At 42.5% G+C, this 23,174-nt stretch overlaps 2 protein-coding genes across 2 annotated transcripts in view; one reads left to right on the top strand and one right to left on the bottom strand.

The window, feature by feature from the left end:
* LOC139756943 (sushi, von Willebrand factor type A, EGF and pentraxin domain-containing protein 1-like) overlaps positions 1-23,174 on the bottom strand; it is a 194,148-nt gene that overhangs the window by 155,024 nt on the left and 15,950 nt on the right. The window lies entirely within an intron of this gene.
* Positions 764-16,459, top strand: LOC139756799 (uncharacterized). The gene is made up of 7 exons (XM_071676602.1): positions 764-895; positions 5,007-5,181; positions 8,030-8,103; positions 10,388-10,569; positions 10,852-10,974; positions 14,025-14,105; positions 14,625-16,459. Exons 1-7 carry the CDS (start codon positions 832-834, stop codon positions 14,733-14,735), a joined length of 810 nt encoding a protein of 269 aa, XP_071532703.1. The 5' UTR covers positions 764-831; the 3' UTR covers positions 14,736-16,459.

Here is a 23,174-nt window from a genome sequence, read left to right as displayed (position 1 = left end):
CCCTCAACCCTACTGTACCTAATAACCTTGCTCTTATTCACATTTACTCTTAACTTTCTTCTTTCACACACTTTGCCAAACTCAGTCACCAGCTTCTGCAGTTTCTCACATGAATCAGCCACCAGCGCTGTATCATCAGCGAACAACAACTGACTCACTTCCCAAGCTCTCTCATCCCCAACAGACTTCATACTTGCCCCTCTTTCCAGAACTCTTGCATTCACCTCCCTAACAACCCCATCCATAAACAAATTAATCAACCATGGAGACATCACACACCCCTGCCGCAAACCTACATTCACTGAGAACCAATCACTTTCCTCTCTTCCTACACGTACACATGCCTTACATCCTCGATAAAAACTTTTCACTGCTTCTAACAACTTGCCTCCCACACCATATATTCTTAATACCTTCCACAGAGCATCTCTATCAACTCTATCATATGCCTTCTCCAGATCCATAAATGCTGACGCGGTCCGCGCTGTTGCTGCTGCTGCCTCCGCCACACACACTTGTTTCATTTTACCTGAAAACTACCAAGTTTCGCCAGGGATGGGGGGAAAAAAAATACTGTCGGGAGCTTCCAATACGATAATTTCTTTCAAAATTTCGCGTAAAGTGTCGAGACGTGCGCGAGCATACACACATAAGAAGAATTATCGTATTGGAAGCTCTCGACAGTATTTTTTTTTTCCCATCCCTGGCGAAACTTGGCAGTTTTCAGGTAAAGTGAAACAAGTGTGTGTGGCGGAGGCAGCAGCAGCAGCAGCGCGGACCGCTGCCGCGTCATTGTTCATACTGACGCTGGTGAGATCGCTACCAGAGATCATGAGGTTCCTCGTGTCTTTATCTGTGGTATTTCTCGCCTTCGCCTCGATCAACGCTACACCGAGTAAGTGATATAGATCAGTAGTATAGTGGTTTGAAAGTAGTCGGTCATTCTCTCTTTACTCCATTAGTGGTATGAGTTTGAAGTGCAGTCGATCATCCCCTTGTTACTGGATTAGTGGTAATATGGTCGTAAAATACTAAGTTTACCTCGTGTCTTGCAGCCAACTACTGGTGGGGGAAAAGTTTATGGTAGTATGATAATTAATAGAGATATATCTGGCTAATTATTTCGTTGTTCCTGTTCTAATTAGAAATTTGCATATATTCCATATTCAGATTTACATGCAATATATTTTTTTAAGAGCACTGTTTGAAAGAATTTACATATAAAACATGTAAATCGTTATTTCATTAAAATGTATAAAAGTGGATTATGATGTAGGAACATAAATATGTCCAGTTCCATAGCGGGAAAAGCTTCTACCATGGGTTTTTACACCGTTATCATGCGCTAATATACTGATGTGGCCTTCTGAACTAACTGAATTTATAATCTAGAACTATCGTAAAAATATCTCTAGTGCAAACTAGCATGTTCTAGCTAATTCGTTAGATTAATATCTCTTGATTTAACGAGCACACATGCTGTACAGGACTTCGGAGAATTTGAGTGGAAGATAATGAATTTAAGACAAGTTGTGAGTGGGATAGAGGCTCCATGTATTCATTATATAACCGGGTGGCCCAACTTTAAGAAAGGAGTTCGGGAAATGATAGTGAACTACAGAACGGCCTCTTTGACGAGTATTGTCTGTAAAACGCTGGAAAAAGACGAAGACAGCAAGTGGACCACCAGAAAGCATTTGACACTATCCCGCATAGAAGGTTGGTGAAAGCTACTTCAGTGGAAGGGATCAGAGGACACATGTCGGAGAAGCCCTCTCGAACTGGGCTGGAGTCGTTCAGTGGTGTGCCGCTGGGGGGTCAGTCTTCAAACATTTGCTCCTCCTGATCTACGTAAGACTTGCCAAAATGACTGAATTCATGCCTAGATACCTTTGCAGATGATTCTAAGATCATGAGGCGGGTGAAGAATGCTGAGGATGGATTGCATCAGCTTACAAGGGGACATAGATAAACTCCAAAGTTGGTCTCGTACATAGTTTGTTAAATTCAGCCTAAGAATATGCAGATTAATGAGGACGAGACATAGTGACTGAAGACCTTCATACATAGGATGTACGGAATACCTGTATGACGGAATCATCAGGGTCTATAGTACTTCGTGCCTAAACTTTTGCCAGAGTTCTCCACTGTCTGTTGACAAGTATAAGAGCTGCATTTGAGGTCACAAATGAGGAAAAGTTCAGCAAATCTTTCACGGCATATATTAAGCCAAAGTTAGGATATAATTTCTCTGCTGTGTTTACCTCATCTTGAAGCCAAAAGAGAAGTAATAGAGAAAGTCCAGAGAAGGGAAACAAAGATGGTACCAGCATTAAGAGAGTTAAGCTGCAGAGACGTCAAAGGCCATATGTTTGCCCACCATGGAAGAGAGAAGAGAAAGGGATGACTTTGTTTTTTACAATCATTGTGTATCTTCAATCCGTTGGAGGATGTCGCAATGAAAAGTTGTTAGAAAGATGCAGAGTTAGAGCAACCAGAGTTGGTAACGAAGAGTAAAGTACTTTCACGGTAAAACTTTAATGCTGATCCTATATAAACGCTATGCTAGATGGACGAGGTTCGATATGTGTTGAGCATTTGTATCTTTATTTAAAGAATACAGGAGGAGATTGTACCTTATACAAAATATGACTGTTTTGACCCATTCGCAAAACTTAAGTCACCCGATTCGGAGAGGCGAACAAAACAGTGGTGAGTCATGATCAGGTGTTCGAACACGTTATCAGGAGATTCGGAACTGGTGTGGTGTATGATTGAAGAGGGCGTTAACACCTCTGCCAGCCGTGCAGTTGTATCATCACCCTCAGGTGCCAGCCGTACAGTTGTTCACCATCACTCCGGTTGACTGGCTGCTTGCGACATCACACGCTGTCGAAATATCGTTCCCACTCATGATCTAAAGCTAGACAAGTGTATATTTGAAGTTCTGAATTCTTAGACAAATCGCGTAAACTTTGTCGTGAAGTTTTGACGTTGCCTCTAATGGAACGCTAACGCCCCAGAGTGTCGCAGAAAACGATGATTTTTCAGGATTGAGACTTTCAACTCCTCGGCAAAATTCAGGCGCAGAATATATATGTAGAATTATCAGTCCTCCGTGGGTAATGGAGTGCTCGCTGTGTAGTAGAGAAGGAAAGGGTCAAAGGAAATGTGCGATGGAAAGAGATGAGAAAATGGCAGAGAATGACAAGAAAATGTAAACGGTAAATAGAGAGGCAACGGACAGACGAACGCACGGTAAGAAAATGCTATTTATAATTCAGATTATCACGTTGAACACTTGCTCGTGTGTCGTGCGGAACACCTGTATATTGACCGTAACCTGTGTCGTAACTGTGTGTGTGTGTGGGGGGGGGGGGGGTCGCTCTGTTACCTCTGTACCAGCAGACAGCGGTACAACATGGATATATCATCATAATTCAGCCTCAAGACGCCATTATATGGGGGGCATCTGAAACTTCCAGGCTGCACACTCAATCAGGAGCAAGGAAAATGGACGTTTCTTGGGGAAAAAGACAACGTCCTTGGTGAAACCTCATTCCTTTCCGTCCATTTCTCTGCGGAGTCCGGTAACACACTCACACACACACACACACACATGTGGGTGTGTGTGTGTGTATCTGGGCTCCACATGCACGAGGCCACACCGCGAGTAGAATGTCATCTTTAGCGAGGTAATACCATCAGTGGACAAAAATGAGTAAAGTTTCGTCCGGGAACTTTTCACTCCAAAGGAGTCCAAGTCCCTGCTACTATTTGTAGTGCAGCCTTAAAACTTTAGGAGCCTCGTAAAAGGGATTCCTCTGTGTGTATGTGTGTGTGTGTGTGTGTGTGTGTGTGTGTGTGTGAAAAGGAGGAGGTTGGATATGTTGGAAATGAAATGTTTGAGGACGATATGTGAGGTGGTTTGGTAAAGTAAGTCAAGGGTAACAGCTTTGTGTTGTAATATGGAGTTGACAGAGAAGAGGTTGTGCTGAAATGTTATGCACATATGGAGAGAATGAAAGAGGATAGGTTGACAAAGGGGATATATGTGTCAAGCGCAGAGAACAAAAAGGGAGACCAAATAGATGGAGGGATGTAGTGAAAAAGATTTTGAGCGATCGGGGTCTGAACGTGCGGGAGGGTGAATGGCGTGCACAAGATAGGGTGAATTGGAACAGTGTGATAGACTGCCGTCGACGTGATTTCATTGGACTGAACCAAGGCAGGGCATGTGAAGCCTCCTGGGTAAACCATGGAAAGGTCTGTGGGGCCTAGAGAATGGATCTAAGTGGATGAGGCCTTTCTTCGTCTGTTTCTTGCGCTGCCTCGCTAATACAGGAAACTGCGATCATGTATGAAAGTCTGTGTGTATTTCCTCGTAAAGCTCGCTCTCTCTACGCACAAAGAAACAGTAGTAAACAGGTGAATACATTTGTACACTGACTTGTGGAGTGGATGGCCATGGCTCCCTGGCTGGTTTGGTTATTTGAGTTTAAGGCTTATCGGCTACCAGGGTCATTATGGCCGTCACCTTTGTTATACCTAGCAATCGAACATCTTGAACACGTCCTCACGTGTTACAAGGTAATTCTATGACCATACACGTTCCTATTGTATATACATGACCCTTCCTGACTTATCTTCGTTTTTTATAGGTGTGTCTAGTTTATTGAAATTTATGACAGACTACAGGTTCCTATTTTCTGAAGTCCTGACGAGAATACACATTCGACTGTATGTGTGTTTTTGAACGAAATATTTTATCCTCTGACCCATATGGTTCTAGCGAGTGTAGACATCGCGAAGTCAGATGTTTGCACTAGACCAATGTCGTGCCCTGTATGTATGTTTTGTTTGCCCTATATATGTTGTGTGTGCCCTATATATGTTTTGTGGACTTCACTAGATTTCATTTGGATCCCAGGCATCGTAGAGGGTGATACCTACTTACACAGCGCATCTGACGCGGATCTGAGCAGGCTACATGTTTATCATTACAGTTAACTTGTCGGTGGTAGAGGATACCGTACCCGCTGGGAATGAACTGGACCAAGGAACGGTGCCTGGGGACACACAGGAGAACGCGCAGAAGGGACAGGATGAAAAAGAAAATGGCAAGAATGACAGTGTCGACAAAAACAATGGAACTAACTTCCAGTTCCTCTCTGCCTTTGGGTAAGAATTTGTGATTTTTTTTTCCCCCCTCTTATTTGGGTTCTTGTTCTGCCTGTTTTCTTAAGTTTCCTTGTATATATTTCGACCTTATGGTAAGCAACCCTAAGAATACTATTTGGTCCTCTTTAGCCCTTTTCATTAATTACTAACAAATTCGGACACTCCGTTCCCTTGTCTGCTCACTTCTGTGTAAGAACGGCGGAATGGCATTATTAATTGGTATGATCGCTCTTTCCCGCCATTTTACTTATTTCCCAAATTGTTAGAAATAGATTAACATTGGCAGTTGTGTAAAGGGGTTAGTTGTTTTACCTCTGAAAACTTTTCTTTTTATAGTTTAGATAACGTATATGATATAGTAAAGTTTCTCGGGAATAGATATTTCCTGTCAAAGAAATGGATGAATTATTGGCACCTGTGTATCGGGGTTAGTCATCGTGCTTGTGGCAACATCCTCGGCGTGTCTACATACAGACGGGTCCGACTTTATATAGCGTAGATTGTTACTTGATCCCTTTTTCATAAGCCTATGTATACCAAGACAACCCACTCCGACTCCAAAAAACAGACCCGACCGCGCAGACCGACTTGTGACGTCACGCGGCCCTGAACCATCAGTTGCAAGGAAAGTGAGGAAAGATATGAATACTGTGAGGGAAGGTATGGGTTACTGTGAGGGAAGGTATGGGTTACTGTGAGGGAAGGTATGGGTACTGTGAGGGAAGGTATGGGTACTGTGAGGGAAGGTATGGGTACTGTGAAGGAAGGTATAGAGTGTGAGCAAAGTGTAGATGGATCTACGCTTTCGTTAGCCCTGTACCGGCACGTTTTCTTTGTTTAGGGCCAATGACGTAGCATACAGGCTCCACCCACATGCAGATAGGGGTCGACTTGGCATATGTATTGGCTAGTCTTTTTCTGTCCTCTTTACTGATACAAGAGGTTTCCAGGTAATACATCAGGAATGTACACGACCTGTTTTATTGTTCAAGCAATATGACCCATTTATGAACTTTATTATATCGTATGTACTATAAAGTTCTGTGTGAACACTTAACAGATCTTCCAACGCATTGTAGACAGTGACACACATATACGAACACCACCGCGTATATTACAAGGACTTAATAGATCTTCCAACGCATTGTAGACAGTGACACACACATATACGAACACCACTTCACCGCGTATATTACAAGGAATTAATAGATCTTCCAACGCATTGTAGAGAGTGACACACATATACGAACACCACTTCACCGCGTATATTACAAGGACTTGGGAAGAAAAAAAAAATTTCTGGCGAGAAAAGTTAGAGGCGGTATGAATATGTATGAAGGGGGAGTCGACCCACTCCTCCCGAAGGCTCAACATTTTTTTTTCTCTCTCTCTTTCTAATGTCTTGAAACCTTTAATGAGACAAAACGTGAAGTTAACATAGCGAGTCATTTAAAATTTCACTTTCTTCCACCCTGTAATATTTTCTTTTTTTTCTAATGATAATGACGAGCTTAGATGTATAATCTTAAGGTCAAAACATTTGAAAGAATGCTAGTCTCTAAGTCACTCGTCTTTTACATCACCATTCTCTGTCGGTTTAAAGGTCCTGTATCACCTTCCTGTCAGTTTCAAGATACCTTATTAATCTTGGGATGATATATATCATTACAGTGGTCAAACTTTGTGGTGTCCCTATTTTCGTAGTACGTATCTCTTCAGTGTCACGGCTGCCACCTATTGTTTCTCCACTGCTGTAAGTCTTACCCTATCCCTGTTCACAGACGGGATGTCTGGTCGACTTAGAAGCGGCGATCAACCACGCCTCGACCATTCGAACAGAGGAGCGCAATTTCTACTCGATCCGGTTGGGCTCGTATCTTTACAAGTCTGGAAATCCTCCGCGAGCTCCGCGCTCAACACCTTCACAAGAGTTGACGCCCTTTTGATTGACATTTTCTACACTCACTGGACAGCCTTCACAGTTAACACCCGTCTCACTCGACACACCTCACAGTAGATGCCTTCCTTACTCGACAGCCTTCGCAGTTGACACCCGTCTCACTCGACACACCTCACAGTAGACACCTTCCGTACTCGACCCCCTTCGCAGTTGACACCCGTCTCACTTGACACACCTCACAGTAGACACCTTCCTTACTCGACACTCTTCGCAGTTGACACCCGTCTCACTCGACACGCCTCACAGTAGATACCTTCCTCAATCGACATCCTTCACATTTCACACACTCCTCGATCGACACCCTTCAAAGGAGACGCACTCGTCACTCGTCACCCTTAAGAACGACCAATCCCCCTCATTCGACACCTACTTTACATTGAGTTAGAATCGCCATATACACCACATCTTATGAATAGAAGTGGAAAAGTTTCTCGAGCAGGTGTTCTGGTAAGCTTAACCATGCTGCAAAGGTCAAGCTTAAGCTCTCGCACCAACACATGTAGGTTAATTTCTTTCCTATACTTTCGTTCTTCCCTTCTTGGTCTCTCAAAACTGGAATAGGTCATTTGTTTGAGTTAAAATGAATTTCTTAGATAGAATATTCGAAACTGTATTGAGAGTAATGAATAGCCTTGGATGCTCCAGTGCTTGGTTTGTAAGTCTAGATTTTATAATCCAGTCCAGTCGAGTAGATGTTCCTTTAATATAGTTAAAACCACTATCATTTTAGTGTAATGGTTTCTTGTAATTATTACAGATATATTTGTCCTGGAGAGGAGAAATATCAAATGGTTTTCCTTGAGCCATATAGAGTCTCTACCTTCTTATGTACTTATCTATCACTCCACCTGTGTTTTCGTTTGACCTAATATTCGCTTCGTCCCACAGTGACCTCGACAAGACAGTGTCCAGCATGGGGAAGATGGAAACAGTCTTCAAGGACCTCGAGCGACGCATTGCAGGTAAGTCGAGGGGACGAAGGGATGGAGGCGTTTCCTGGTAGTTGTAATAAAGGAGCGCTAAGGCGAGACACCAGACAGAGTAATGGAACAACACACGAGAGCAAATATATGTCGGTATCAGTAATGTAAAAAAAAACAATATCTCTATTTCTTTTCTCATAAGACTTGGTTCACCTCCTGTTTGAAGATTGTCATAAACACACTAAGAATAGAGGCCACCAGACCCCAAGGCCACCAGCCCTATGAGACCAGCAGACTCCATAAGGCCACCAGACCTGCTGTAGTAGTAGCCTGACATGTTCCATAACCCAACACTTGCAGACTTCGGCCTTGGCTTGTCGACCAAGTGCGTGTTACTTCGACTTGTGAATAAAGAGTAACCTAAGTGGGTCGAGCCTTAGCGAGCGGACAGGAGCTTGGGAGTAATCATCACTGCCCTCCTGAAGATGAGAGACGATCCAGTTGTCTTCAAGGAGATGAGACAATTCGGTTGTCTTCCATGAGAGTATAAGACGGTCCGGAGTCTTCCAGGAGGTGAGGAACGGTCCAGCTGTCTTCCAGCAGGTAAGAGACGGTCCAGCTGTCTTGCCAAGATTTAATGGACGGACCACATGTCTTCCAGTAGATGAAAGACAGTCCAGTGAGTCTCAGGCCCTGCACACTTAAGTGCAACACGAGTTTCCTCTTTGGAACCAAAGGGACAAAAGTGGACCTCAGATACATGACAGTAAGGGTCTTCGACCTAGCATTTATGTGTTCAGACTTTCCACCAATCTATTGAAGCCCTTCATTTTCGGAAGGAGGTATACGTACTCTCGTCCTCGCTGATAGATAATAATTCATCATGTTGGTTAGACAGTCGAGTAAATGTTGAGGGAAGTGTTGCTTGACCCTTACGACAAGTGTAGGTTGGACGGTCAGGAAAATTTGTTGGATGGACAGCAAAGAAAGAGTTGGTTGAATTGTGAGGGGAAAAGTTTTTTTTGGAAGACAAGGGATCTGTGTTGGTTGGGCGTTTAGGGAAGTTGTGTCTGATCTGCTGAGGAAGTGAAGAGGAGGTTTTCCTTCGGGTGAACCAAGGAAGAGAACAAATTTTAACCCGCTTCACCTAAGCTTCTATTGTGGGCGGGACACGTCAGCTACACACTGTTCTGTGGGCGGACCACACCAAACACTGTTCTGTGGGCCGACCACACTCACCACCCAATCTTCTGTGGGCATGCCACACCAAGCACCCCCAATTTTCTGTGGGCGTGTCCTCAACAACCACCCACCGTTGCTGTGGGCGGGCCACACCCTGAGCCTTCCTCATTACCACCTCCCGGCCCAGCTGCCGCCGACAGCCTCTTCATTTTCACACAATTTTCAAGTGTTAAGTTGGACGTTTTCATCGCTCTTTTGCATGGCGTGATGAATACTGGCCCACGTACTAGACTATTCATGAATAGAATTTATAATATACCATTTTACAGTGTACGAGAAAATTATATATATATATATATATATATATATATATATATATATATATATATATATATATATATATATATATATATATATATATATATGAAACCTGAAGACACTAACTACATGCAAGATAGTGCTATCGACCTGCAAGTTGATGTCTGCCCTTAGAGTCGTACACACCATCGAAAAATGTTGAATTTCTTAGCGTATTCGATTTAGTGCTCTCATTTTGCACAACACTAAGCCAGTGACCTTTTTCAACAGGAATTTTCATGACGCGGACGCGCGCTTTGGTTCGTAAATCACCGTTATACGCCGTAATTATGGCTCTTGGGGACACCTGTAATCTGTGCTAGTACCGTTATTAAGCAGCATTTTGATATATTATTGAATTAGTCGCCGCCACAGTTGCCTACAGCTTCTTGTACGTAATTACCTACCTTAGTGGAAGGCATGAAAACAGGTGTGGGGGTGAACGAGGACCAAGAATTATATAGGATTATAAGGCCTAAAAATAACTGTCGCCAAAGGATGATAACAACGAAATGCAGTAATAGAGGCGAAGTGTCTTATGAATGAATAGAAAAATTGTTAGATATACGTAGCTAACTATTACCACTAGAAAAAAATATTACATAATGGTATATTTCATAAATCAATACAGCTGCAATAAAGCAGACATTTGTATAGATGCGTCCCTACCAGTGAATTCTGTCAATAAGGATAATCAAAATAATCGTTTTCTTTTTACCTCTTGATGGTCCCCCGTTGTCGTACTTCACCATCATCCCCTGGTGTTGTGTTTTTGTCCCCTCAGGCGACTTGGTGCGCATAGGTGAGAACCTGTCCCTGATACAGAAGCTCCCCTACACTCCTAGCAACAGCACCCAGTCATCTGCCGAGGTTCCGAAGGGCGGAGACAGATCCGACAGCAACTGGCTCGGGTGGCCCGTCTTCGGGTCAATTCTGCCGCTGTTCCACAACTTGCTCGAGAACATGGTAGGTGGCTGCTGCTTCTCTCTCTCTCTCTCTCTCTCTCTCTCTCTCTCTCTCTCTCTCTCTCTCTCTCTCTCTCTCTCTCCGTGCGGCAAGAAGCTGAGAGAGAGAAAAAGAGAGAGAGAGAGAGAGAGAGAGAGAGAGAGAGAGAGAGAGAGAGAGAGAGAGAGAGAGAGTATATATACACCACTCGATGTTTCGAGCAATCATGACTGATATCACGGGAAAAACCCATTCGCAGAATAACCTCAGCATACTCTTTTTTTTTCCCTCCTGTACTTTCAGAAGTCCAAGGACACCACCAACACGACGTACGAGGTGCGTGTGACGAACGGGACGCGCGTGGAGGTCAACAGGACTACCAGTGAGGATTCCGGCGACGGTTACAACTCCTTCTTCCAGCAAGAGGTGAAGACACACTCCCCTCCACACTACACACACACACACACACTTTCTGTGGTTAGGTCTGCGCTCGGAATATGGCCAGGCAGTAGCTATGGTCTTTTATCTCATTTAGCGTAGCACTAACTAGGGTGAAAATATATGAAAGCCCTGGATCAAGTCTTTTATAATCGTTGTATGTTATTTTCCACAGTTGCACCTCCTAAGGTTGGGGACTACAGAGTAGCCGGGATATCGTCCCTTGTATAAACACACAGGCTTGCCATGGGTGAAGATTTCTCTCAGTCTTGAATATCTCGTACCTTAGCCCTACACACGCTGCTTGGAGATGGCCTCGATCTGGGCATTCAGTTACCCATGTTTGTCTCGCATAAAATGTTGAAAAAGCCTGATATAAATAACAAACTCAATAACACTGCGAATACTTAAAATTTAGTAGCAAAATATGCGATACCGTTAGATACGGTTTTCAGTAAAGATAAATTACATAGGCCACATGTATAGGGATAGTGTATGTGGTCTAAGAATCATCATTAACATCCAGAGAAGATGTTAAAAGATTTTTCGGTTGGTATCATTAACATCCAGAGAAGATGTTAAAAGATTTTTCGGTTGGTATCATTAACACCCAAAGAAGGTGTTAAAAGATTTTTCGGTGGGTATCATTAACACCCAAAGAAGATGTTAAAAGATTTTTCGGTTGGTGGATGTAACTTAGGTTGATGGTCTCAGTGACCCTGCCAGTTGATTGGCCTAAAGCCCAAACAATCAGCCAATCACATACCATATAAGTCAGGAGGCGGGGGTTATGTTCGTTGTCTCTGGGAATCTATATGTAACCGAAGTGCCGGCAATATATTGTCGACGCTTATGACTTGCTATATATGAAATTGATGAATTATATCAAGATTGTGTAAGCGTTCTATAAGCCCACCACAATGCAAAGAAAATCGTACTCCTCCGTACGAAGAAATTGTCTCTAGCAAACAACAGAGAATCAATTATTGTAGGAGACTTTGATGACCATAAACATCAAAGAATCAGTAATTGTAGGAGACTTTGATGACCATAAACATCAAAGAATCAATAATTGTAGGAGACTTTGATGACCATAAACATCAAAGAATCAATAATTGTAGGAGACTTTGATGACCATAAACATCAAAGAATCAATAATTGTAGGAGACTTTGATGACCATAAACATCAAAGAATCAATAATTGTAGGAGACTTTGATGACCATAAACATCAAAGAATCAATAATTGTAGGAGACTTTGATGATCATAAACATCAAAGAATCAATAATTGTAGGAGACTTTGATGAACATAAACATCAAAGAATCAATAATTGTAGGAGACTTTGATGACCGTAAACATCAAAGAATCAATAATTGTAGGAAACTTTGATGACCATAAACATCAAAGAATCAATAATTGTAGGAGACTTTGATGACCATAAACATCAAAGAATCAATAATTGTAGGAGACTTTGATGAACATAAACATCAAAGAATCAATAATTGTAGGAGACTTTGATGACCATAAACATCAACTAATTTTGATTTCATAACAGGAGGCCACGTAGGGCAATATTGATTTAATAGATCAATTTTCAAACTGAATTGTTCATAATCCAGCACGAGGGAACAGTACATTAGATGTACACAAAAGCAACGGATACGTACCTAAATTTTTTGAGGTTTGAAGAGTTGAGCAAGAATGACCACAGCATCATCAGATTTGCTTTGAATTTTCTTTTAAGAAATTTAGAAAGTGAAATTTTATATTTGACTAACTTTGACAGGATATTTTGGGATATTAGTAACAAGTGGGCGAAACACTATGTTCAGCAGTTCAGTGGTCCTTACCTATTAACTATATGGGTGACATGGAGACAAGACTGTAGTAAAGTTTCAGATTTGCCAACGACACTATATTTGACGAAGCTCAAACAAAGGAAGACAGTTTCTTTAGAGGAGTTTCAAATCCCGAGAGAAGCAAATTAATACATTTTGCCGTTGTGAATATTCAGGACAAAATCTAGTCAGCCTTCTTGATCGTACAAGATAAACCACTGTAGAAATGTACCCAAGTTAACGTAGAGAAGTGCTTAGGTTTTTGCAGGAAAGCGAACATTAATGTACATCATAGCCAGAAATATACTGCAAGCTAGAAAAAAAAACATACTTGCTCTTTACAGCGCCCTAATCCGTCCACAATTGGAAACGCTGCTCATTTCTCCTATTCTAGTCACCAGACTTTCTCATGGTGTGAAGACAAACTCTTGAAATAAATGATGTGAAAGATAGAATCTAAATTTATATTGTTTGAAAACGAAGGCTTCGAAATCTAATAATCTTCAAAATGCTAATCGAATTTGTTATAATTTACTTTTATTGAACGCCGAGTCTGTCAGAAATTTCGGTGGGGAAAATGATTTTAAGGACACGTAATAATGTCGATACATTTTAGCTGCGGCTAGAGAAATGCTTCAGTAATATCCGTGAACAAACGTGTTTAAGGATGACGATGTAATGTACATTTATTTAGCTTTCGTTGTTCAACAGGTCAGAGGCTGATACTTCCTCTGCAAAGCCTCCAGCAGCTTAGCTGAAGTAGGAATGCTTTTCCACTCGCACCTTCCTACAAACACTCCATGACATTATAGTAATACTTGGTGGTTCTTCATAGCCGTGTTCATACTGGATGGGAATAGGTGGAGAGAAGCCCTTTGTTTTACTATCTTCTCTCAATCTACATAGATAAGAATTAGATTATCATTACTGTCATCCAGACATTATGATACTGGATAGGGGTAGGTGGGAAGAAGCCTCTTGTTTTACTGTCAGCTCTCAATCTACATAGATTAGAATTACGTTATCATTACTTTCATCCAGCAAATAACCTCGTCAGTTCTTTTTCTCGTCTTCGTTTCTTACGTAAACCCTCGCGTCCAACGTTAGTTGACAGACTGCACGGCAACATCGGTGAGTTGCTCTCAGTCTCTTCTTAGGTTCCTTTTCTTTAGAATAAAAGGATTTTGTATTTCTCTTCAGGTGATCCGCATCAGGCCCGACCAGAAAACCATGGACCAGGTCGCCGTCAGGAAGGACCTGGACGAAATGACTTCCCCACAGGTAAGCTGGTCAGGAGATCGAGCACCGATATCTTAGTGTTGGCGCCTAACAGTCTACATCCGGGTTACAAAGAGGGAGACCTTACATCCCTGCAAGGGTAGTATTGTAATATTATATTTGTGATGTATTTGAGATGGTATTCAAATTAAGCAAAAGATACTGTTACTCTCGCATACTCGTTACCCCCACAGAGTTGTTGTGTAATGGTTTTAACTGAAGTCCTCCCAAATGTACTCAAATTAGGTTATCCGTTTGGTCGACTCTGTTGAAGAATTTTCCCATGCATTTTCCTTCTTTTTTTTTATTGTTGCAACACCTGGTTGGCCTTTAAGCCTTTTAAGTCACATCCACTAGTCGTTACAAATTTTTAACACCTGCTTCAGGCATTAAGGATACTTCTCGAGCCACATGCACTCGCATAATACATGTAGGTCCTAGGATCACCTGTCTTGCATCTTGTGAGAGATGTATGTAAAAACCGATTGACAACACCGTAACTTGTGTGTTGGCTGTCAACAGCTGGAGGAGGAGTCTGATGAGGAGGAGGAGGATCAGAAGCAGGACAAGAGTATGGAAGAGCTATTCGGTAGTGAGGAGGAACCCGAGGAAGAAGAGAACGAAGTGGAATAGGTGGGCCGTTAACGAGCCACCATAGCTACGTCACTTCACCCTTGCCCCAACCATACCATCTTGGCCATATATCCCCAAGGCTGTGAAGTGAACAAGTCTGGTATGTCAGCAGCTCCATCAAACGACGTTTTTGTGAAGCTTAAGACGATCACTCGAGTGGCTGCTTCAGCCATGACGTAAAGGGTCACGACAAATGAAGTTTTACTGTTATTCCTCTGTCTTTGTGAATCATCCACTAAAGAGTGAGCTCCAGAATACTGGAGTGTCTTCCGTCACGCCACAAGAGTGACACAGGGTGTAACGGTCTGTAACGATGTAAAGCCCTCTAGCCTAGTTCCAAAAATTCGTAGTTTATATATTCTTTGTCGCCCAGGAAACCACGAATTTTTGTGTCAACAAAGAATGAATACACCATGTGAAAATTATATCTATCCTGTTTCCTATGCTGAAGGGAATCTAGTCTATCTGGTATCCATATGTTATGAAAAACAGTTATTGCTGACAACAGCATAAGAAAAGTGAAAGTAAACTTTTGTAAGTGTGAGTAGTGCCGAATTGACATCTGGTAACTCGTGTTACTTGTCTCTTTATATTCTGACTGCAAGATGTCATGGCCTTCAGTCGTAGGACGACACTGTTTCTCTTAAGATCCCTATTAAAAGAGGAGAGACCAGTGACACAAGGGGAAATATTTGCCTCTTCCTCCACACACCCCACCTCTACCGCGCAAGGGCTCGGGGATGGTAACTTAAACAGAGGGAATGTACTTCCCTCAGAGTCCTCATAACTGCATTCCGTAAATCATACAGGAAATACTTGGAGGCCTTTGAAGTTGGCTGACGTGTAAAAATGGTGAAGAGGAGGTTGATGGCATTTAAATGTAATTCCAGATATGAATACGGCATAGAAGAAAATAAAAGAGCGAGACATACTCTAATGTGTGAGCCAGCATAAGCAGGTTAGCGATGTATGGACGGTTTAATGGACAATGACTTTACTGGGTTTCAGTGGGAGTTCAATACGTCATTCCCTGCTCCACTCTATAGCCCCAGAGCAGCACCAAATGTGTTGATTTAAAACTTTTGAGTCTCGGAAGAGCTCCAAGACCTCATCTCTCTCCCGGTAATAACCAGTGAAGATAGCCATGCCATTGGCTGACATGCCCTCATGTCTATATTTCCTGTGTAGGGTTTCGACGATAATGATTTTTGAGCTCCAGTCTACAGTTGATCCGTATGTTGCCATCTGATGGGCAGTAAACTCGCCAGCTACCCTCTTTAAAATCTCGCGTGTAGTTTGTATGCTCTCGCTTCTTCCCCCATCCTCAAATGACAAAGCTAATTCCGTAAACCTAAAGGCACTTAAAACAATACTTAAAGAGAATGAGATCGCACAAAAAAAAAAGAATGACGTCGAGATGCGTTTATCACAATTTTCCGTGTTCGGGCGTACAGTAGCGTTAGCGGATACCGTTCTACGAAACAGTGCTAGACACGTCTAAAATAGAATAATTGAACAGAGAGAAAAAAATAAATGTGAAAATGGGACGTACATGGTTAGCTCTGTGCTGATGGCCCAGTTGTAACGGCTGTCAAGCTCAACATGTTTGCATTTTATGATTTAGACTATTATTTTTCATAACGCACATTTTTCTCCTTTTTGTGTACAAGTGTCAAGGGCCAAAGTGTTAGGTCAATATTTGACATTGAATGAATTTGATCAAAGTTGGTTTTATTTGCGTTCAACCAAGGCCAGTCGCCCAGGCCAGCACTGCGAGATCAACAGGATGTGTTGTTATTTTGCCCAGCAAGTGTTTGTATTTTTTTCAGGGTGTGCACGAGAGATTAGAATCATACGAGAGTCCGTATAATTCTGACTTTAGAATTGTGCAGATGTGTAGCGTTTCCTCATTTCCTGACCACCACCACCTTTTAACATTTCCCGGCCTCAGGTCGTGATGATCTCTCTGCTTCGTCTTTAAAAGACCCAAGTACAAAAATATTCCATTCGCTTCATGAAATGACGTTTTAGAAGCCTTAATTGCGTTCCTACAGCGATAAGAAACCGCAAGACATATTCATGAACCTGTCGAATACTTTTGAAGATGTACATTTTGTAGGTTGAAAAGAGGTACTGTGTTCAGTGTCGGAAATATTTCTTGTACAGGAAGCGAAAGGTTTTAATAAAATCATAAGATGGCGCTTGTCACTTATTGTAAACTTTCAGTGGTGGCAGTACAACGGGGGTCTGAGCTCCCCCCCCCCACCCACTTTGAAAAGCAGGGGGTTCAGCCCCTCAATTTTGTTTAGACTTGCTTGTATAGAAGTGCAGTCATAGTATGCTGCATCGTCGCCCTCAGATCACTAACTGTTGCTCCAGTAAGCCGCCAACTTTTCAGAAGCTGCCGCCGTCTCTGAGTCTTTCCAACTTACGCTCCAAAAAATCCCGTCTCGACCTTCTGTCATAAGACTCCTTACCTCACTGCAGTTCGCATTTACACTCAACTTTCGCCTTTTTTTTTTTTCATACTCTTGTTACCAGCTTCGGGAGCTTTTCTCTTTGGAATGTGCTACTAGAGCTGTGTCTTCTGTAAAGTTTACCTTCCATACCCTCCAACAGTCTCTAGTGTATCAGACTTGTTCTTGACTCAAGGATTCTTGCATTTATCTCCCTCACCATCCCAGCCATGAACAGATTAAACAGCCATGGGGACACCACATAACCTTGATGTATACCTATCTCTACCGGAACCATTCACCCTCCTCCCATCCTATTCGTAAACTTGCTTTTACTGTCCCGCTAAAAACTCGTTCCCTGTGTACAGTAACTTTCCTCCCACACCCATCTATTCGTAGCACCTTCTGCAAGCCCTCTCCTTTAGCCGTATCATACGATTTTCTCAGTTCCATAAATGCCACATCCAAAACTTTTTTTCACTCGCACTTTTTTTTTTTGTCTTTTAAGCGAACACCTCGTTCACACACCCTTTGCTTTTCTTGTAGCTATTTTACTTTCCCCAGTCATGATTTCGATTCACTCCAGTCCTCTTCAAATCGCGTCATCCCCTATACAACTTAGCAAGGTGACCTGCAATACGTTAATCTCTGTCCCCCTTTTCTGTTTACAAGATAACTATACATGCATTCCGCGTCCTCAGGCACCCCATCTCATAGCATACAAAAGTGGAACAGACAGACCAACCAACCATCAACAGCACTGTCACCCATCTTCTTGAGAAATGCCATTGCAATCCCGTCCATCCATGATGATATCCAGCACTTCGTCTCTGGCTAGGCTTTCACTACCTCCTTAGCTTTGCATCATCCCATTCCCTGTGGCTTCTTTACTCCTTATTCTACTTTGTCCGACACACAACATTCGCCTCGCCGTCATCAAATATAATCAATAGTTCCTCAAAATACTTTTTTTTTACAGCTTTGCTCACTAGTTTCCTTCGTCTGCCCTTCTCCCTTTTACCTTATTTTGTTGTTATCTTGTTCTCACACTCATTTCCTTTTGAGAAATATTAATTTGACCTGAATTTCATCTATACTCTCCCTTCTTCTGTCTTTCCCTTATTTACCTTTCACTTGTCTTGCCTCTTTCTCGTGTACAATTCTCAATCACCCTTACTCCTTCCCCGCAGAAACTAGCCATACAATTTCCCTTTCTCTTTCACTAGCGATTTGACTTACTCGTTCCACCACTCCTTAACATTTCTCACAAGTTCACTTCTCGCCTTCCGTATGCCACATGCACTTCACCCGCAAATTCAAGTAGTGCTTCCCTAAATACCTTCAGTTCTTTTTCGCATATTTCTAGCTTCATTTAACTCTCACTTGGTGCCTTATTTTTTTTTTTTTTTCGCGAAACTACTCATGGTAACTCTGCACATAAGCCCTTTTGTACAAGGTCACTCTCCATAACTTTTTCTTACTCTTGTTATTTTCAATTTTCTAGAACCACCACGTCTCTCTCTCTCTCTCTCTCTCTCTCTCTCTCTCTCTCTCTCTCTCTCTCTCTCTCTCTCTCTCTCTCTCCTCCCCCCCAACTGGAAGGGCTAATGTGTAGCAGCAGGGAGTCGGTGATAGCTTGAAAAAAAAAAAATGATAAGCGGAATTACATTTTCTTGTAAAGTTAAACTTTTTTTTTTTCTTTCAACCAGACAACCCAGTCGTGGGGGCCAATCAGGCCTCGTATTCTTGTTCTCATGTAATCGCAACCTCATATTTATCATATAATCCTTATATCCAGCATATAATCCTCATGTTTAGCAGATAATCCTTATATTTAGAATACAATCCTCATATTTAGCATATAATCCTCATATTTAGCATATAATCCAAAAATACTCACTGACCCCGGTTCAACTCGCCTATGTGTACTTTGTGTATCATTTTTTTTAATAATGTATTACAGACTGTTCCAGTATTAGCACACAACTCGTCAAGCTTTTCCCCATTTTCATTACACTGGGGACCCCTGCCTTCCAGTGCATGTCCTCAATTGCAACATCCCTCAACCTTGCACAGCAATATTGCTCATTTTCCCCCGTAGGTAGTTAAAATTCAGCTGAGGGAGAAAAAGTTGGAAAGAATGTTTGCTACTGTCTGTTTTGTAGCCGAGATTGGAAATGAAAAATACTTTTATAAGTTTCAAGTCTGAATGAATTGGTGAATATTTCGCAATGCAAAACGTACCACCATCTTCACGAAGTCCTCAGGGTCAGTGTGTCCCCTGGAGTGAAATAAAAACCTGCCTTGTATTGTTTCGACCTTCAGTTGATTTCTTACCATGAGACGAGGTCTTAAGCTCCAAGGCCCTTAAGGCTATAGGACCTTTTGCCATTAGGCCCTTGATACAGAACCCTTACTATAAAGCACTTGTCACACGCTTGGGCCGTTTGTATAAAACCATTGTTCTATGGCCTTTGTTCTATCACACTTGAGAGTAATGCCCTTGTTATCAGGGCCATGCTGTAGGTGCTCTTGCTATAGGGGGTCCTTCCTTTAAGGCCTTTCTCATAAGGCCCCATCCTATAGGAACTTTGATAAAAGGGATGTGTCAGGGCCTTTTTCCATAGGGTACTTGCCATTATATTCCCTGTTATTACATTTTGTCCTTTCGCCTCATGGTATAGTTTTCCGTCAGATTATTCCAAAGGCTTATTTTTAGGTCATCCATTTGGTCCTTCATGATGGAGGTCCAAAATTAAATTGAATATTAATGTTGTCATACTGTGCACGACCCACTCTAACCTGGAAGTGATTGTCTGTCATACATCCCTGACCTCTCTTATATATCTGTACATTCTTCTTTCTCACTCCTTGGCGCACATTCGTGTCATATCACATCCTTGGCCTGTCTCTATAATCGAGTGTTCTTTCTCACTCTTTGGTCCATTGCGGCATATCTCGATCCACAGTACCCAAGTTCTCTTCATCCGATATCTTGCAACATTAATTGTTTGATTTCCTCCCGTTGCATTCTACCTTCCTATACAGCCTAAACTCCTGTCGTGTTAAAGACAAATGTTCATTCCTGCTGGTTGGTAATCACCCACCACAGGTCAGGACTCCTCTGATCTTTTAAGTCTTCGTTTTACTTATTCATTTTTTTTCGACTCCTGGTGCAGAGCAGAGGGTGTCCATTAGTTCACCCCCGTCCGTCCGTGATTCATCATCTTGAGTGAATAATATGACTGGATGGCTGGATATCCACCATACGTACTCCACAGTTTCTATATACCTAAGTTCTGCGCTCATACTTTTCGAGGCTGTGGGTCCCAGTCGCAAAATCTTGTGTACTGAAGTATTCCTGAATGACTTGGTAGACAGTATTTGAATACTGGATCAGTGACAGTGGACCGCAGTTGTGTCATAACAGCAAAAGAAATCTGGTTTCGAGACGGGGGCGTGTCAGAGGCACAAGGTGACCGAAGACATATATGTTGAATGAACAGTGACTCTCGTCTACGTCTGAGCATAAATATCCTCATGGAAAATGCGCTTAGTTGAGCTGTCATGCAGGGTGGCTTAGTCGCCATCGATTCTCCAGTAAATCATGTCAGTTGCATTCATATGCGTTCTGACAACGTCAAGTGCCTGGAACGAGGAACTCCATCCGATGGTGTATACCCGTATAGTGTTGGTATTTATATGCTACGTGTAGGACTATGAACCATACCATCTTCCACTCGCCACTGGGTGTGGCACGGAAGTTCTGTTGCTGTGCCATGAGCAACCACCATCCCTCCGTCCGTCCTGCCTCAGTGCTGTTATTCCTGAAGGTGTGGAGGTAGTGTGTGTGGGTTCACACAGTAGTGGCCACTCGCCCCAAACAGAACTGTTTTCCATCATTCAATATGTGCTCTACTATCCGGTCCGTTGGCATTTACAGAGATAACGCGTGTGAACCACCTCGTCAACACTACAGGTTCACGTGCCCCTGTGTCGATTTAGGGTTTTGTGAAGATTTGGTTTTTTTTTAATCGCACTGACACCACAGACCTGTAAGAATAGCTGAAATATCACAAATTTGTAGACTTTCCCCTCACAGATGGTCAGAGCACCCAAGGCATTGCCTTAACCTACGCGGTTGACCAACACCAACAACATCTCGGTCTGTGCCACCCTCATCTGTCTGTCCTCAGTCCACAAATACTAGCAATATGGTCTCCCCCCTCGCCCACCACGACTCTGCTGCATCTGTGGCCGAATATCAAGACTTGCTTGCACGATCTTGCCGCCCCCGCGATACGTCACTTTATAAAGCCGATCATTCAGTGTCCCTGGACCGAAGTACTAAGCATGGTTTAGACTTGTCGTGTTGGAGACATGAAGTGTAGTGTCAAGAGACATGAAAGATTATACGTGTGGTGTTGGGGACATGAAAGGTTATACGTGTAGTGTTGCAGACATGAAGGATTAAACGTGCAGTGTTGGAGACATGACAGATTTCACATGTAGTGTTGGAGATATGAAGGATTACACGTGTAGTGTTGGAGACATGAAGGATTACACGTGTAGTGTTGGAGATATGAAGGATTTCACATGTAGTGTTGGAGATATGAAGGATTACACGTGTAGTGTTGGAGACATGAAGGATTACACGTGTAGTGTTGGAGACATGACGGAACAGACTTGTAGCATTATCAAATTCATATTCACAGATGTTCACCCTTTGTGATCCAACTGCTTTCCTAAAGCTGTCACTTGTCACAAAATTCCCTGATACTTATAAGTTTGCGTCACATCTTGTCATTATTCCCGAAGTAATTAAAGACTTTCGTGATATTTTCAAGCAAATTCTAAGAAGTGAAAATACTCGAAAAGCTTTGGCTATTTAGCCCACCTCACCTCCATGCATCATCATGCGCCCATTATCTCCCAGGTACATCAGTGAACTTACATAACCTTCGCTAAAGAAAACAAATGCCTAACCCTTCTCCTGTTAGGTGTTATACCAGCCGAGTCTCCAATTCTTCAATAGAGACACATTCTAATTCCCTGAAATTTCTGGGTTCTTTCCCATCTTTTGCTTACCCTCCCAAGCCTCGCACCTTGACTGACTCGCTTCTCAAGCAGCGACAACTTGTTGCCAGTGTTCACACCTTGTGATATCTGTTACGTACATCTAAATTCTATCGAAGTCTTTTGCTATTCCTCTCGACTTTCCTCCATTTGTCAAGAATCGTCTGCATAAAACAGCATCCCCAATTCCCACTGCCATCTCGTGCAGACCTACTTCACTCTTCTATTTCTTAACAAGAACTCTTTTACAGCTTCCTCGACGGAGGCATCAAACTGAATGGATCAGTAGGAAATATTCAACGCCTCCGAACTGGATAAATTTTAAATGAATTCCATTTCGCATCCCGGGTAAAGTCTATCTAACCCCCCCCCCTTCCCTCCCCTCCCCCACTACAATGCCATAAATATTGTAAAACCAGTTTTCTTGGAGCGTTCCCTCTGTCATTCTTATGGTAAACACCCGGTCCACACAGGAGTGGGGAAGTCCCTACAATGAATCCACTCAGTTCATCTCTGACTTTACCCTCTGAATGTTTTAACTTCTTGTAGTAATAACTTCTCTCACACAAACTCCTGTCCTTCTATATCTATTGAACAAATCTCTTGGAAGTTGTTCGATCAATTCTTATCATATTTTCCTTTGTACAAAAGTAGCCACTTGCGCTACACTCAACCACACCCTGGACATGTTAACATTATTTCCATGTCCTTACAAATACTGGACTAGAAACACCAATGGCACCACAGTGTTCCCCACAGCACCGCCACCGCTTCAATATATCTCCAGTTACCTCGTCCAGAGCGGGCCCGTGGAGGAAGTATTTCAGCAATTTTATCGCCTTTAACGCCTATTCATTCTCAATCTATCTTTAATTTTCGCTCCTGGCCCACTCGTCCATCTCAATCT

Source organism: Panulirus ornatus, chromosome 23 (assembly GCF_036320965.1).
Source record: "Panulirus ornatus isolate Po-2019 chromosome 23, ASM3632096v1, whole genome shotgun sequence".
NCBI lineage: Eukaryota > Metazoa > Arthropoda > Malacostraca > Decapoda > Palinuridae > Panulirus > Panulirus ornatus.
The sequence above is the reverse complement of the archived record's forward strand: the minus strand, read 5'-3'. Positions and strand labels throughout refer to the sequence as shown.